This window comes from Semicossyphus pulcher, unplaced genomic scaffold (genome assembly GCF_022749685.1).
Source record: "Semicossyphus pulcher isolate SPU_LCO1_2020_fin unplaced genomic scaffold, fSemPul1.0.p SCAF_14, whole genome shotgun sequence".
Lineage (NCBI taxonomy): Eukaryota > Metazoa > Chordata > Actinopteri > Labriformes > Labridae > Semicossyphus > Semicossyphus pulcher.
Genome location: NW_027211648.1, coordinates 1,962,138 through 1,977,955, shown reverse-complemented (window position 1 = coordinate 1,977,955; position 15,818 = coordinate 1,962,138). Strand labels below are relative to the sequence as shown.

The 15,818-nt window shown below is 40.1% G+C and overlaps 2 protein-coding genes across 2 annotated transcripts in view; one reads left to right on the top strand and one right to left on the bottom strand.

Annotated features, from left to right (window-relative positions):
* Window positions 1-7,141, bottom strand: part of nin (ninein (GSK3B interacting protein)) — a 31,703-nt gene extending 24,562 nt beyond the window's left edge. The window contains exons 1-3 of the mRNA XM_069662263.1: window positions 7,095-7,141; window positions 1,891-2,103; window positions 660-753 (exon numbers count right to left, since the gene is read on the bottom strand). Coding sequence (XP_069518364.1) covers window positions 660-753; window positions 1,891-2,082 — 286 coding nt within the window. The 5' untranslated portion in view covers window positions 2,083-2,103; window positions 7,095-7,141. The remainder of the gene's footprint in view (window positions 1-659; window positions 754-1,890; window positions 2,104-7,094) is intronic.
* A 2,216-nt stretch (window positions 7,142-9,357) lies between these two features.
* On the top strand, window positions 9,358-15,586 carry LOC138591617 (lysophosphatidylserine lipase ABHD12-like). The gene is made up of 12 exons (XM_069662262.1): window positions 9,358-9,460; window positions 11,052-11,154; window positions 11,351-11,470; window positions 11,628-11,658; window positions 11,741-11,786; window positions 12,233-12,362; window positions 12,466-12,503; window positions 14,112-14,191; window positions 14,529-14,611; window positions 14,683-14,761; window positions 14,840-14,973; window positions 15,071-15,586. The coding sequence occupies exons 1-12, from the start codon at window positions 9,358-9,360 to the stop codon at window positions 15,096-15,098; spliced, it is 975 nt and encodes a 324-aa protein (XP_069518363.1). The 3' UTR covers window positions 15,099-15,586.
* The last annotated feature ends 232 nt before the right edge of the window (window positions 15,587-15,818 follow it).

Genomic DNA, 15,818 nt, shown 5'->3' with positions numbered 1-15,818 from the left:
GCTGTAATGGCCGCATCTTTCATTTTTGTTTTGGCAAACTTCCCCCCAAAGTATATGAACTAAAAATGATAAACGTCCCCACTGAACTGACAACATTACAGAAATTATTCTTACAGAGATCGACATCTTGTCAAAGCCATAAGCAGGGCTCTTTCGTCTGTGATTTCGTCTTGCAAAATAAAAAAGGACTTTCTGGTCTAACGCTGCCTCAACCAGTCAGTGTGTTTGTGTTATTTTAATGATTACAAATTGTCATATTCATAACCAACACAATATTTGTCTCACACATGAGAACAAACCGATTTAGGCAGCGGTAGACCGGCCAACTCCTGTGCTTGGTGAGTTAAAATGACTGTTTTTGTCAATGGAGTCTGGTTGCTTTGAAGAGAAACATGTAACAGCTTTATGGTTTCAAGAAAAGCATTTTGTGTTCAAAAATGTTCCTGTTGTGACCCTCTCTGTCATGTTGTCAGACACTTTAAATGATCTTAACCTGCGGTGGTAAAAAAACAGATTCAAATGCAGCCATTACAGTCCATCTCTTGGCTGCAGACTGAATTATTAGTGATTTAGACCCTGAAATATTAATAAAAGTGCCCAGGTTTAAAAATAGTGAAATAACCCTTAAAAAAGATGCGACAAAGGAATGTAGACCTTACCTGGTTTGGTCAAGGTCTCCGTCTCGGCTTGTTGTGGCTCCGTAGTCGACGACAAAACCAGAATCAGCGCATTCTTGAATTGGTCAAAGTCAACCTGTAACGAGGATTTGAAGAAACAAAAGAGAAACTGTAGTAAGGTCTCACATAGATGTAAGAGAATGCAAACAATGCTTAGTATTTGAAGCAAAGTAAAAACAAAGCAAGAGCTCATGAGATTCCTGAGACTGGATGTAATTCCCTGTGTGCAGGGTGGAGGCCGGGTGTCCCTGGGCGTCTGGGTGGAGGAGCAGGAGCAGGGAGGTCACACTTGAAGAATCAACAGCTGCTAACCCTGAATATGCTGATTTTCTTTGTGTGCCGAGGCTGGCGGCTGCCGGCTTTACATCGGGGGGTTACTGGTTTTGACTTCATTGTTGGATGCCATGGGTAGGCGATCTGTTCACTGGCCCTCTGCTAACATAAACCCGCACACACGCACCCGCAAGACAATAGCCATCCGTCTGTCCACACGCTTACATACAAACGCAAAAGTTTGAAGAGAAGCAGTTTGGAAAATATGCTTCGACTTTAGGTGTGAAAAAGATAAAAACTCAATTGTGGATAGGGATGCACGACGTTATCGGTGTCGGCCGATATTGGCTTAAAAATGAACTATCGGATATCGGCCAACACGCCGATATCCGCCGATATAATTAACTGATAAAATAATGGGCTGCTGCATACTTGATTAAATTATAATAAAAGAAATAGATAGAAAACTGCTCTTTGCAATGACTGCTCAGCTTCGGTGATGCGAGGAGGAGCCAAAGTCTTTCAACACTACAAACTTGATTAACCATCTCAAGACCCGTCACCCCGACCGTTGTAACAAATGTGATAAGAGTATCACCATTCTACTGTACGCTAATTCCAATACAGAAGAGAGTTGATGATCTCTGCAATTAGGTGTGCGGGAAAAAAATATCGGTAATCGGCTAAATGAGTTGTAAAATATCGGCATATCGGCAAAAAATCAATATCGTGCATCCCTAATTGTGGAGATTCATTGTATACCAACTGAAGGCCAAAAGCAACAGTTAACAGCTAACAAAGACACAAAGACCTGAGAGACGCAAAAGACCACAGCTCACATGTAGATGATCATTTTCTTGTAACACAACTTTTATGAACGATTACTACAGAATAGGTACGCTAAAATACAGGTATTTTCAGTGGCAGAGGACGATCTTACCCTGGCAGTGAGGCGGTCCTGGTTCTGCAGCAGTGTGTGCAGGAGAGCTGGTGTGGCATCATCCAGGTGCAGTGACAGACAAAGGTCAGAGAGTTCCTCCGGGCACAGTGAGCCGGAGCCGCTGGAGTCAAAACTGTTAAAAACTTCTTTTAGGCGCTCCTCGTAGTGGTCCTGCTCTTGGGCGTCATCCATCCCACAGGACAGCAGCCTGCCCTGAAAGACGAGGAAAGAGAGACCAAGACTTTATCACACTTTCTGTCTCATTTTACCTGAAGCGCCTGATGAAGAAAAGAAAGCAGAATAGAAAATAGAAAAACAATAGTCAGGGGGTTAAAATCTCTTCACTGTAACTTTACAGCACCATATATCCAATAACTGTCAGAAGGGAATTCTGTATCTTTAAAACTAGGCCTTATTTTGTGCATATATTATGGTCTAATGTGACTAATAGGTATAAAAAAAAGGAGGAATTATCCGAGTAGATTGCTTCAGCCGGCAGCCGTGACGTTGGCTGTAAAGGTTGCATCGGCTGCATCGTAATCCTTGGGCCCCAAAAGATGTGTCCAATCAAAGAACGTCCACATACAGTTCTTGTTTTGGCCACTGAAAGCTTCAGATTGTTTTTCTAAGTGTGTGACAACATCACAGAAAGGATCCCTACAGAGACAGACCTTTTTGTTACAGAGGAAGATGATTTCTTTTTCCATCTTTAAAGCCACCAGATTTCATTGACAAAAACAGTGATTTTACCTTGCAGAACAAGGGAGCTGGCGGTCTACCACAGCTCGCCTGCTTAGTAGTTTGTATTGTTGTTACAATTTCATTCAGCAGCAGGTGTCGTCTGACTTTGATGTTTCAGAAGGTATTCTTGGATGTTACACAATAACACAAACGAACCCACCAAGGCATCAGAAGATTGGCAACTCAAATGTTTTACAAGGTATAACTACTGTTTTTGTCTATGGACTCTGGCGGTTTTGTAGAGAGCGATGTTAACGGTTCATTATAGTAAAAAATGCATCTTACCTGAGCAAAAAGGTCTATCTCTGCTGCGGGGATCCTTTCTGTAATGTTGTCAGACATTTAGAATAACAATCTGAGCCTGTCAAAGGCAGAAACTGGCACTTTTAGAGGATCTAGTTTGATCAGGCGCAGTTGCCCTAAAAGATTATGTTGCGATTACAGTTTGTCTGGCTGCCATTTACAGCAATCTACTGGAGCAATTACAAAAAACTTTGAAACTATTTGTCATTTAGACCCCAAAAGATGTAAAAAAATAAATAAAATAAAATTGGGCAAATGATTGAAAATTCCAGAAATACCCTTATAAGATACTCACAAACACGCTGGAAACATCCATCTCAACAGCATGCGATCCTAACAGCGTCACTGAGTGACTAAGGCACCCACACACTGCTCCTGCGACATTTGTGGTGGAGGCTTTGGCTAATCCAATTAGAAAGATTAGACAATCAGGTAAATTGATAGATGTGGCCAAGTCTGAGACCGACTATGACTCTGTTTTAATGGTTTTAGCTGGGATGCTTCATGACCCGTGTAATTCAATCTGAGACCCTATGTGAAAGGGAAATTTCACCTCGTGTACACATTTTGGTGTAGTTTAAACTCATTTCACCACAAAGTATAAGCACATTTAGCATTAAAATTTAAGGATATTTGATAAAGTAAAGGCTGACAAAACACAAACCAGCACACTTCAAGTTTTAAGACTCAAATGCTGAAGAAGACCAAGGGCAAACACAGCAAAGTGGCATTGAACCAAAAGGAAAGAGCAGCCAGGGACTAATTGAGAAGGTCACAACAAAGCCTTGAGCCAATATTAACTGGCTGGCAGCATCAGTTACAGAGACATGGACAGAGCTGTCATTGCTGTAATTGAAAAACAATGAGAACCGTCTGACGGAGAGCCAGGCTCTTTTGTAACCCCAAATGACATAACGCAAATACGCAACAGTGCGGGTCAGCCACCCGAGGCTTAACGAAGGTAAATGTTAGTTAACAATGACTTAAAATAGCAACTGCTGGGAGTAAAGCATTCATCTACTCCAACTTCACCAACAAATGCTGAATTCTTTTGTCCGACCTCTGCAACATATTTTTACACGCGACTAAGTCCAACTGCAACAATTTATTGATTAGTGGAACAAAGTAAATTACTCGCAGACTACTTTGATAATTGACGAATGGTTTCAGTCAATTTTCAGGCAGAAATTTCTTCTTTTTTTTCCAGCTTCGTACATTTCAGGAGTTGCTGTTATTCTTTGTTATTTTTGAAAGTGCAAGAAGAGTCTGTGGGTTAGGAAGATACTGTTCCTACTTTTGGCTCTCTGACATTTTGAGCACATTTCACATTCTTTTTTTAGATTTTATAGATTAAAAGAATCCATAAGTCTTAAAAATTATGAGAAAATTATTCGATAAAAAAATGAAAGGAAAAGAAAATAATTTTGTTGATGTTAGAGCAAGACTGATGTAGGATATCTGAGACAGAGACACACTTTACTAGTAGGCTAATATGTGAGCCTATATAGGGACTATTTGAGACAAGACCCTTTCGCAGTGCCGATATAGGGCCTATTTGAGAATAGGCACTTTCTTTGTGCCGATATAGGAATTATTATTCAACAGACCCTTTCTTATTATTACCGATATAGGGCCTACTTGAGAATAGGCACTTTCTTTGTGCCGATATAGGGACTACTTGAGAATAGGCACTTTCTTAGAGGATTGTGCACCAATATGACTTTACAAAGACCCCCTCAGAAGGCTACTTTCTTAAATATATATCTTAATCAAAGACCTTACATAATGTAAAGTGCTGACAGTATTAAAAAATGTTTTCTGTGTTCTGTAAAAATAGTTTCAGATATCTGTGATAGGCCCATATCGGCAGAGCAATATGTCAGTTGGAAGTCAGTTGATATAGTGGCTCCATTGTCACTTTTACCTTTCTAGTATCTGTACTTTACGTGCCCTCTTTAAATGTCTATGAGTACTTGCATCAGTGCTTAGTCCTGCAGTGTTTGCTGTTGGTGCAGTTAACGTTAAATAATCTGATGTACAACTTGCAAAAAAAGCCTTGCATATCTGCTGTCTTTTGGACCTTGAGATTTAGCTAGGTTTAAGAGCATATAACTTCATCCAATGAGATGAAACTTCTCAGTTTGAGCCTGAATGTCTATACAAAGAGCCCCCTCCTGACCCCTGCTTTTCCAGCTGCTCCTAGTGAAATCATCGAGCAGCCCAGCCAGGTGTCCCTCACACTCCACAGACATGGGGTACCCATTCACCAAACAACAATAGGGACAAAAAACAAATCAGTATTCTGCAGATGCACACATCAGCGGCTTATGAAATGCAAGAAAATCATGGCTCAGCAGTACGGCAGCACCTCTGAAACTGCGGCATCTTGTAAGGTAAAGACTAATAAAATAAAAATCTGGAACGAAAATAAGAAAACAACCTCTCAACACTTTGCTCATGTTGTTGCACTGATACAGATTGCATTCACAAAGCAGCCTCTGAGCCAATTATCCCGGTAGCCCTCCTGCTCGGCTCGCAGGATCACGGTGGCCGTGGTTTGACAGCTGCTGCGGCCAAAGAATCGCTCAAGTCCAGGTCACAAGAAGGAAGCTAATCCTTCACATCATCCCCGCATTCTCTAGTAGGCTACTTGTGTGAGTGTTACAAATCACTAACAGATGTCAACCTGGAAAAATATTCAGTAAAGATCGAAAAAATTTTCTCAAACTTCAGCCAAGTGAAACACTGCCGGATGTCCTGTGTTTTGTTGGCCATTCTTAAATAGGAGAAGATTAGGGGACAAACTGCTGTCTATGTAGGTAAACTGTAGAGCAAGTATACAATTTCTTATTGTCTAAAATAAATATGAAAGAATGTTTTTAGGAGAATATTTTACGAATATATATATATATTACGAGTAATTATCTAGCATGTTTGCAAACATTCTATTGTGTTCCAATAATCCACTCCCTTTTGCGTGAAACCCATACAGACCTGAAACAGTTTAACTAAAATCTGGAATTGCTTAATTTCCCCAACTTTTGACAATTTTGTCAAAACTTCCCGACAACGACCCATTACATTTCCATTTTTTATGCAATATGGGCATAGGGCAACAGGTGGAGCATTAAACAACTGTAAGTTATATTAGAAACCTCTTAAAGAAATTGATGACATCTGGATCAAATAATTTATGTAGGCTATAGCATGTTTTATATGATCAAACTGCCGCATAGGATTTCATGGCATTAAACCGTCAATAGCTCCAACTTCTTCTCCCTTTCAGGGTCACATTGGATGAAATTTAAGGAAATATTTGCAATTTTTAGGGGTGCAGTGTGTAAAAAATACTTAACTAAAATACAAACATTTTTAAGCCAACTGTTAGCCCTGTCAACAGGACAAGTGACGTGCACATAACGTGACAATAAAATCAAATTAATAAATCTCCATGTAGCATCACTGATTTGAACAGTTATCTTGGTAAGGCCTGAACGCAGTGAGCTACACTCACTTACTGACAGTATCTAACTTTAAAGTCAGTTATGGGCAGGGTGAAAATGTTAATCAACAGTGGAGTAGTTTCGCTGGAAAGGTAGGCTAGTTAATGTACTATTTTCAGGGGAAAGTGATGAGCTATGCTAACCGGGCTGCTAATGCTGCATTCAGTTGCTCCTCGGATGTTCCCTTTTCCCAATTTGAAAAGTCGCTATTTTGAATGCGGTGTGTTCATGAGATTTAATTCGCAATATTAGAAAAAGCATGGACGATACAAATACATGTATTGCATTTAAATACTGAGAACGAATCTACGTCACTCTATGTGTACAGCAACTAACGGTTAAAACCTAATACCAAATTACACATACTAAAAGGGCCAAAAAACATAACATCAAGGCAATCTTTACTTTGGTCGACCAGGTTTCTGTGTAATATGACATATCAAATGTGTCAACTCGATATATCTCCGACTTTCTCAGTTGCTGTGCCTACTTGAGGAAGCGTTCACGTTAGTTTTCCCAACCGGAAAGTCGTTTTTCCGATTATTTCGACACCACGTGAATGCGAGGTAACATCATCCTAAAATGTTATGTTTCAAACTGAGTGAAAAAAATAGAGGAAGAGCAAACGGTTTTAAGGTTTAAGCTCAAATCACTCACCAAACTCTCCAAACTTGGACGAAACTTGGCTCCTTTTCCAGCTGATATTTTGCGTTTAGCGCGGATATTACCAGTTAAAAATGAACTTTTACAACTAAACAGTTCTCCTGCAGTCGAGTCGTGGTTTCCCCCGCAGGTAAATCGTCTTTTCCAGAAAGAAAGATAGCACGCTTGCAAATAAGTGGGTTTATTTTAACGTCAGAAAGCAGCAGAGAATTTGTACTTTTAGAGGTTTGGGTGCTGCTTTGCCTTTGTGTCCTCGGTTGTGTATCATCCTCCTCTCTGGCTCTTGTAGCGGATTTTGAAAAGTGTCTGATAGAGGAAGGGGCGGCGACCGGGAGCCTGCGTCAGCCTGACTGGACACAGTCTGGCCCCCTGTGGACAAAGCAGCACTGCTAAATCAATTCAATACCCTTCTACTTTAAAGGATAACAAACTGTTCATATTAGTTTCATTATCAGACTGTTCAGCTATGTACTAATTTAGAAAATATGATGGACCCATTAACCTTAAAGTCAAATTTCTGTCCATCTTTCTAATGTTTCTTGGCGTGTTTCTTGCGTAGTAAAATAGACCCAGACAATTACTGCAAGTTTTAAAGGGTTCAGTCTTTCGGAGTTGAATCAAGAGGTTACATTTATTGAAAAAAAAAAAATATGAAGGAAGATATTCTACTTGCTAAACCTTTCACTTTTGTAGCCTCTAGGTTATTTGCTTTAACGAACTGTAGCCTGTTTGCAGTTTGTTTCCTTATATGAATTGCAATGCAGCATTTATGTCAAAAAGTCATAAAAATGAAAAATTAAATTAATTATCTTATATGTTAACACAGCGCAGTCTAACATTAATAATACATGGACTTGATATAAGGATGCATGGGAGTATCAAAGTAAAATTGTTGAAAATAAATTATTAAAATACATAATATTAAATAATGAACTAAATAAGACGAGAATATTCTGAATATTAAAAATAAGCATGTTGCTTTGGGAAAAACACATCAGTGTGCAAACTGTATTTTACTGTTGGAGCTGAGGGCCAACTTTAATTAAGTTATTAACACTTGAAGAAAATGTCAACATTTATCGACTCATCTGAAATATAACAAGGGGACTGTAGGGGGCGCTACAGTAGCACCCAAAATCCGGTGTTGCAGCCGAGCAGAACATGCAAGTGTATTTCCATAGATGCAGTTTTATAGTTTTCAAGGCCTTCATACTTCACTACATTGATTTGACTGAAGAAGAATGTATCTGCAGAATAAGATTTTAAACACAACATATGATGAACAAATAAAAGTTCATTGTTATCGAATTAAATACAGGTCTAGGTTCATTCCATCCCCCGGAGGAGCGCCTGTTCATGTGTTTGTGCTGAGTCTCAGTTTCACTGTAAACAGTAAGTCACACAGCGGCTGCGCTCTGGCTTACTGCAGTGGGATGAAGCTGAAAAAGAAACAGATTTTCTTGTGATTTACCTGTTCAAAAGAGGTTGGAGCGATCGTTTCTGATGCATTCCAGGAAGTCAGGGAAATCCAAATGATATGTGATTGGTCAATACTACTTGGACTACAAACATACCACAGATGGAAACCAGAGCACTTTCTGTACTAATATCCGGTCCCGCACCTGCAGATACCACAATATTCTCCCTTGAAACCTTAAAAAGTTTTAAAGGGAATGCAAAAGTTTGATTCCTTGAAAAAGTTGGCTTTAGGGATTGATCAAACACAGTTTAAAAGCATCTTTTCACTAAAAATGTGTTTTATTTCTTAACAGTTTGATTGATGATTTGCGGCATCATATTAGAGGTCAGTCATGCTTTAAAATGCTACTTAAACAAGTGTGATGCGGTAACTTAAAGCCCACAGTGCTTCTTTTACAAGTAATGCTTTTGGGAGTTATTTGTAAACTGTTGCACATCACACACAGATGGTCCCTGATTATTAGTTTGCCTTTTGCAATCAGTTTGCTCATTGGTGCACTATATGCTTTCTGCTATACAGCCCAAGTAGCTGACACAGTATCTCCTTTACAACATGTTTGAATCGCTGTATGAAATGTAAACCAATAGCAGTGGAGGATTGGATTCGTCTCAGTTGAACGTTGACCTCTTTCTGCATATTTCACAATACTCATGTTGTCAGGAAGACAGTTGAGCTGCATCGCTCCCCAGCTTTACGGACAAACAGAGTAAACTCTGACTGGGACAGCGGGGCAGATTTTGGTTAAACAGAAGGGAAATAAATTGACCTGAGATGAGAATGAAGAGAGCTGTGATATTTCTCTTCACTGTTTATGCTTCAGTGCCTGTCACTCTCTACCTGTTCCCCTGGATACTGGGCCATGCCATATTTGCTCACGTATGTAAGTAATGTGTGTTTATTCAAGGTACTGTCACTACAATATTTGTGCATTTTAAATGTGATAAAGAATAGCTGTTTGTTAGAGCAGCATAATGGGCCATAAACAGTCTAATGTTTTTTATTCTAACATTCACGCAGAAACACACTGGAGCACATGTTAATGTGTTACACATCTATTAGCATACTAACGACCCACAGAACTGAAGAAGCCTTGAGATTAAAAATGTCTTCAAGAACTCCAACCAAGTCCAGTTGTCTTTTGGATCAAGCTTAGAAACACTATTCAATAAGCTACAATCTGACACAATGCAACCACCATACATCATTACGCTGTTACATTACAAGAGGATACACCATCATTTAACATGCTACAATCAAATGCAACAGTAAACCATACCATATGCTATGATACAATACCATTCTATATGCTACAATCTGATACAATGCAACACTACATTGTGTTGCGTTCCGTTATGTTGCCTTGCATTGCGTTACGTCACGTTGCGTTAAATAACAGCATGTTACGTTGTTACATGTTGTGTTACGTTACTTATGTTACGTTGTGTTTCATTACGTTGTTAAGTTGCGTGATGTTGTGTTACGTTACGTTGCATTATGTTGCGTAACGTTGCGTCAAGTTTCGTTGCATCACGTTTCATTGTATTGCTTTGTGTTACGTAACTTGTGATACGTTGCGCTACGTTGCGTTAAGTTGGAGTTAGGTTACCTTGCATTATATTACATTGCTTTACGTTACGTAACAATATGCTGGGAAAGGATTCAACATGCTACAAAGTGCAATGTCACACCTTACTTTACTTTATGTTACGGTAAAACGATCAGATTCAGTACGGTACAATTTGATGCAATGCGACATCTTGAGTTACAGTACGCTACGTTAGGCTACAATATGATACAATATGACTCAATACACTACAGTCTGATAAAATGTGACACCATGTGTTCCTTTATGCTATGTTTGCAACATTATGTTACATTATGATACGATACAATATAATAAGGAACAATCTGATACAATGCAACACTATGAAGTTATGTCAGGTCTCAATGAGTTAAAATCTGATGCAGTGCAACACCTTCCTGTAGCGTCCCAGAGTACTTCTGGTATTTTCCCAGCATGCACTGGGGTGGACTCCAAATGTTAGTGTTGATATTGTTAAGAAATTGAGCTAATATGCCTTGCTTATATTTAAGTTATGTTACAGTGTGTTTGTTGCCTTTGTGTTAAGACATCATTAGTTTTACATTCATGTTGAAATTTTCATGTTCGTCTTGACACCCTTCCCTACCTCCTTACTCCTTTCCGAGTCTCGTATTGCGACTGCTGATAAAGTTGGCTGCGATAACATACGATTCGGTAGCCACAATCTGATGCCACGCTACATTATGTTGCATTATGATATGATACATTTAATCTGCTACAATCTTCTACGATACAATATGATTCAGTGGAACAGGATGTGATACACATGGACAGTGCATTTTGATGAGTTAGAATATGATGGAACATGATGAAGTAATACACAATATAGGAGAATCGCTCTTACCTTGTGTGCTCTTCTCGGCTGCAGTGAGGTTTCCATTCTTTGCGGATCTCGACAGGCCTGAAGATGTGCTGAACCACACATGCAACTTCTACCTCAACACAGAGGAGGGCATCTCAGTGGGTGTGTGGTAGGTCATTCTGGGCTCTTGGTTTGTCCATTTAAGTTCATCACTACTTTAAACCACCGCCAGCACATTTGTATATGGTACAGGTGGCTCCTGAGTGAATAGGACCAGAGTCTATTCATTCATCGAGCACAAGAGTAAAACACAAGCGTATTTGTTTGTGCTGCTTATCTCTCGCTCTCATTATTGCGTCTCTTAGGCATACACTCCCTGCCAGCCAATGGGAGAAGTCCGCGGGGAGAAGCCCTGAGTGGTATTGGGAGACCCTTGGAGACGGCAGTCCTGTTATTATATACCTCCATGGCAACGTAGGAACCAGGTGGGATGAGAGCAGCAGGATAGAGGCCCTTTAAGTGGCCCTAATGGAGTCTAGTGGGTATCACAGGCACAATGCACAGAGGGGTTTGTTGGTCAGAGTAAACCAGTCTGAATTCCACTTGTTTGTGTTCATTTATATTCTCACGTCATTTCTGCAGGGCTATAAATCACAGAGTGGAGCTGGTGAAGGTACGTCTCCTCTGAAGCACTTTCATTTTGATTGACAGTTTTCACTTTGAGCATTACATGAAATATGGAATTTGTGTTGCAGATTTTAAGCGCTGCAGGGCATCATGTCTTATCTCTAGACTACAGAGGTAAGATGCTAATTGTTGCTACTCGTGCCATGGGATCATTTTCTGCTGAATACAAATCTAAATTGTTCATTTATCTGAACCCTAATGTTCTCTTGGGTCCCTGAGACCCTTTTATCAGCTCTCACCACGTGCCTAAAAATGTTAAATGTCTTTAACCATTTTCAAAACATGGTTAAAGACCATCAATTTCTACATTCTCTGCGTCATGGGTGCTGATGGCATGTTTTGCACAAAACATGCCTCCCAAACCCTAAATAAGTGTGTTCATTATCATATTCAAATCATATTCTACCTTTGTTCTTTCAACAAAATTATTTGTGGCAAAGAAAAGAAAATAAGTAAAGCTAATGTTAACAAAATACAAAGGTTTGATAGTGGATAGTCTAAAACAAAGGAAACATATGTCACGTTTAATGTTGCAGCCGGTTGATATGTCTTCTCATGAGGTTTTGGAGACTCCACCGGGGAGCCAAGTGAAGCTGGATTGACCAGTGACGCCCTCTACCTGTACCACTGGGTAAAGAAACAAAGCAGAGGGGGGCTTGTCTGTCTGTGGGGACACTCGCTTGGATCTGGGTCAGCATGTTTACATACTATCTAGCATTCACTGTCCACACCACTTATAGATAACAGTGAGCAGGCAATGTGTGAAAATAACCCTTTGTTTGTTATCTTGCAGGGTGGCGACTAATACTGCAGTGAAAGTACAAGAGCAAGGTGAGTTACAGGCCCTGAATATTCATATTAAACACAGCTTAAATGTGCTTAGAGCTCCGCTCAGGACTGTGTGTGTGTGCAGAGAATGTTTGATTGACATCTGACTCAGGCTTTGTTGCACCTGAGCAGATGTCTAATCCCCCAGAATAACTTGATGCACCTGTGTGGCTGTGCAGGGTGTTTTTTTCTTCATTTTCTAAGATTATTTTTATGGCTTTAGCCTTTATAATATGGGACAGCTGAAGAGAGACAGGAAAGGGATTAGAGAGTGGGGGATGACATGTACCAAACGATTGGCGGAGGGAGTCGAACCTGCAATCTGTGCGCTGAGGACTGTAGCCTCTGTATATGGGGCGCCTGCTCTACCATCTGAGCTAAACCAGCGCCCCCTGTGCAGGGCCTTTAAAGGCAGGTGACTACAAAATACTGATCCCAAGAGATGAAAAACTTAGCTTGAATTTCATTTTCCATCCATCCATTACCTATATCGCTTATCCTGTTCAGGGTCGCAGGGGGGCTGGAGCCTATCCCAGCTGTCATTGGGCAAGAGGCGGGGTTACACTTGCACAGGTCGCCAGTCACACACACCAACGGGCAAACGGGTCTAAATGACTAGTAGCTCCAAAAAATGTTCAGATTGCTTCTGCCTGCTGTCACAGTTTGGGCTGTAATGGCTGCAACATAATCTTTTGGGGCATATGCCTACAGTGAAATTAAGTCCACTAGAAGTGCCTGTTCTTGCCCCTGACAGGCTTCTACCATTTATGGTAGTTTTATACAACATTATGGAAATTCCCCACAGAGATAGACCTTTTTGTGAAAGTGTAAGTTCCTTTTCTAAAAGCAGAAATAGCAGCTACATTGTTCCCTTTAAAGCCACCAGACTCCACTGTCAAACGCAGTAATTTGACATTGCAGAGCACAGGAGTCGCTGGTTTACTGCTGCCTCGATGTGTTACTTTGTTGCGTGACTTTGGTGTTTTAACTGCTCAGTTTTTGTAGGAGCTACTTTTAATTGTTGATTATTATTTTATATTTTGTTCTCTTTGTGGGCGTGGGAGGCGCAGAGCACCTGACCAGTCGCTGGCTGGAATCACGTATAGGTAGTAGGTGTGTCACTGTTGGGTGACGCAACAGGAAGGGGACACAGGTTTTTACCAGGTCAGTGAGAGGCAGCGTGGAAAATGTTTGTTTGCGTGAATCGTATATATTTGACTGGACATTCGACTTTTTGTGACCTGAGTACGACCCAACTGGAGCAGTGCATCTGTGGCTTTTTCCCAAAGGTGAATATTTTTAAAGAACATGCCTTTTTTTGTTACTTTTGACAAATAGCCACTACACGTAACTACACACACGGTAACACAAAAACCAGTTGAACAGGGCGGTTTTAGACCAGCAACTCCTTTGCTCTGCCTGGTAAAATGCCTGATTCTGTCAATGGAGTCTGTTGGAGTCAAAGAGAACGTCACGTCTGTTTCTACTTTCTCTGTAACAAAAAGCTCTGTCTCATTACATTATATCTGTTAAAGTCTTTTAATTTTACACTTCATCTTTCCGGTTTGTGCTACTTTATTATTTGTAATGAATTCTTGTCTCTTTTATCAGGGTCTGCTGTTGACGCTTTAATCCTTGAGGCTCCGTACACAAGAATTGGAGAAGTTGTAAGCAGCCATCCTTTAGCTCAGGTAAGCCAACTGTTGCTTTGTTTTCTCAGGTGTTCACCGTCCTGAGAAAAAATCTTGTTTTAAAATGCCACCTGCAAATACCAACACATGAACAGTTTCACATGAACCACTAATACGCTCAGCTGCTTCATCTGGTCCCACAGTTTCACTTATTCCCATTTATTCCTACAGTAATAAGGCCTTACATGAACATATTTCTATATCAAGAGATGTCAGCCATGTTGGTTTCACAGCTCACCTAACACTCTATAACCATGCTCCTCTACCACATCCACATCCACTTCCACTTCCACCCTGACAGTTTTTGTGTGTTACTTCTCCATAATTTGTCTTCCAGATCTACATGTTCCTTCCAGGATTTCAAAGCTTACTTTGGAATATATTGGAAAAGAACAGCATTGTGTTTGCCAATGATGAAAAGTAAGTACGCTTGCATCTTTAATAACAGCTAATGAAGTCTGCATCTGACTGTGAATATATATTTTACACAGTTTAAAGAGCGTGACCAGTCCAGTTCTCATCCTGCACTCAGAGGACGACAACGTTGTCCCTTACCAAATGGGACTGAAGGTACAGTAGCTCGTTGTGTTATTTCCTAGCAGATTTTGCTGCTTTTTTTTTGAATAACTTTGTACATTTTGTTTCCAGTTGTACCAGATATCGCTCCAGACAAAGAAAAGATATAACACACGTGTTCAAGTTGAAATGATCTCCTACAGTGCAAATCTTGGATTCTCCCACAACAAGATCCACCGAGATCCCAACCTGTCAAACGTAGTCGGGTAAGTCCATTAATGTATCTTTAAGTTTACTTTGTCTTTAAATCAAACAAACTTCAGGAAAACAAATAAATGCAAATTGTTTTCTATTTGATTTCAGGAAATTTCTTCAAAACCTGAGACAGTAGATTGGCTCTCCATCCTCCAGAAAAGTGGGTCAATCATTGTTTACATTTTGTAAAATCAAGCCCGATGTACGGAAGCCGTGAGAGGCAAGAGCAAAACAAATTCTCTAATTTTCTACATCTTACTTTATTTGTTTTTTATGAATTAAGAACAGGTGAAATAAAGTTGTCAGCAGGAATTTTTGTTCTTGGATCATTTCTCCAAGTTGTTTTTTTAATCTGTGCCAAATGAGAAGGTTTGCTACGACGTTGTATCAGGGCCATTGTAAAAAGAGAAAAAGGTGCCGGAGGAGAAGATAAATATTCGGAGAAAAAACTTAAATTTGACAGAAAATATTGAGCAAATTTATGAGATTATAAAGTCAAACATTTGGCAGATTTTTGAGAATGTCTGCAGAACATGCATTTTTCATTACTCTGTCTGTAAGCAGTCGTGTTGTCTTCTTTAGAATGAGTTGTGCTGTCCGATCTTAAAACATTGAAACTGTAATTAAAGCCAAATTGATTTAAAGTAGTTTTGTATGTTCTGTCTGTAATGCAGGTTTGTTTCCTGTCAGTCTCCGTCATGAGGTCGTAGGGTAACCGTCAGGTGTGACGTGACCCCTGGGTCAAACGGGGAGCAGAGAAACGTGTGTTTCTGCAGCAGAGGGTCGCTCAGTCTTTCTCCTCAATGAAGTCTAAAGAAAATAAATCTGCTCCGAGCTCCGTGCCATACACGCCTGT

What these genes read in the sequence shown, in the direction of transcription:
- LOC138591617 (XM_069662262.1), top strand. Translation starts at nt 9,358, where the DNA reads ATGAAGAGAGCTGTGATATTTCTCTTCACTGTTTATGCTTCAGTGCCT. An exon ending in CATGGCAACGTAGGAACCAG is followed by an intron (nt 11,471 to 11,627) that starts GTGGGATGAGAG and finishes TCATTTCTGCAG; the next exon opens with GGCTATAAATCACAGAGTGG. An exon ending in CTTACCAAATGGGACTGAAG is followed by an intron (nt 14,762 to 14,839) that starts GTACAGTAGCTC and finishes TTTTGTTTCCAG; the next exon opens with TTGTACCAGATATCGCTCCA.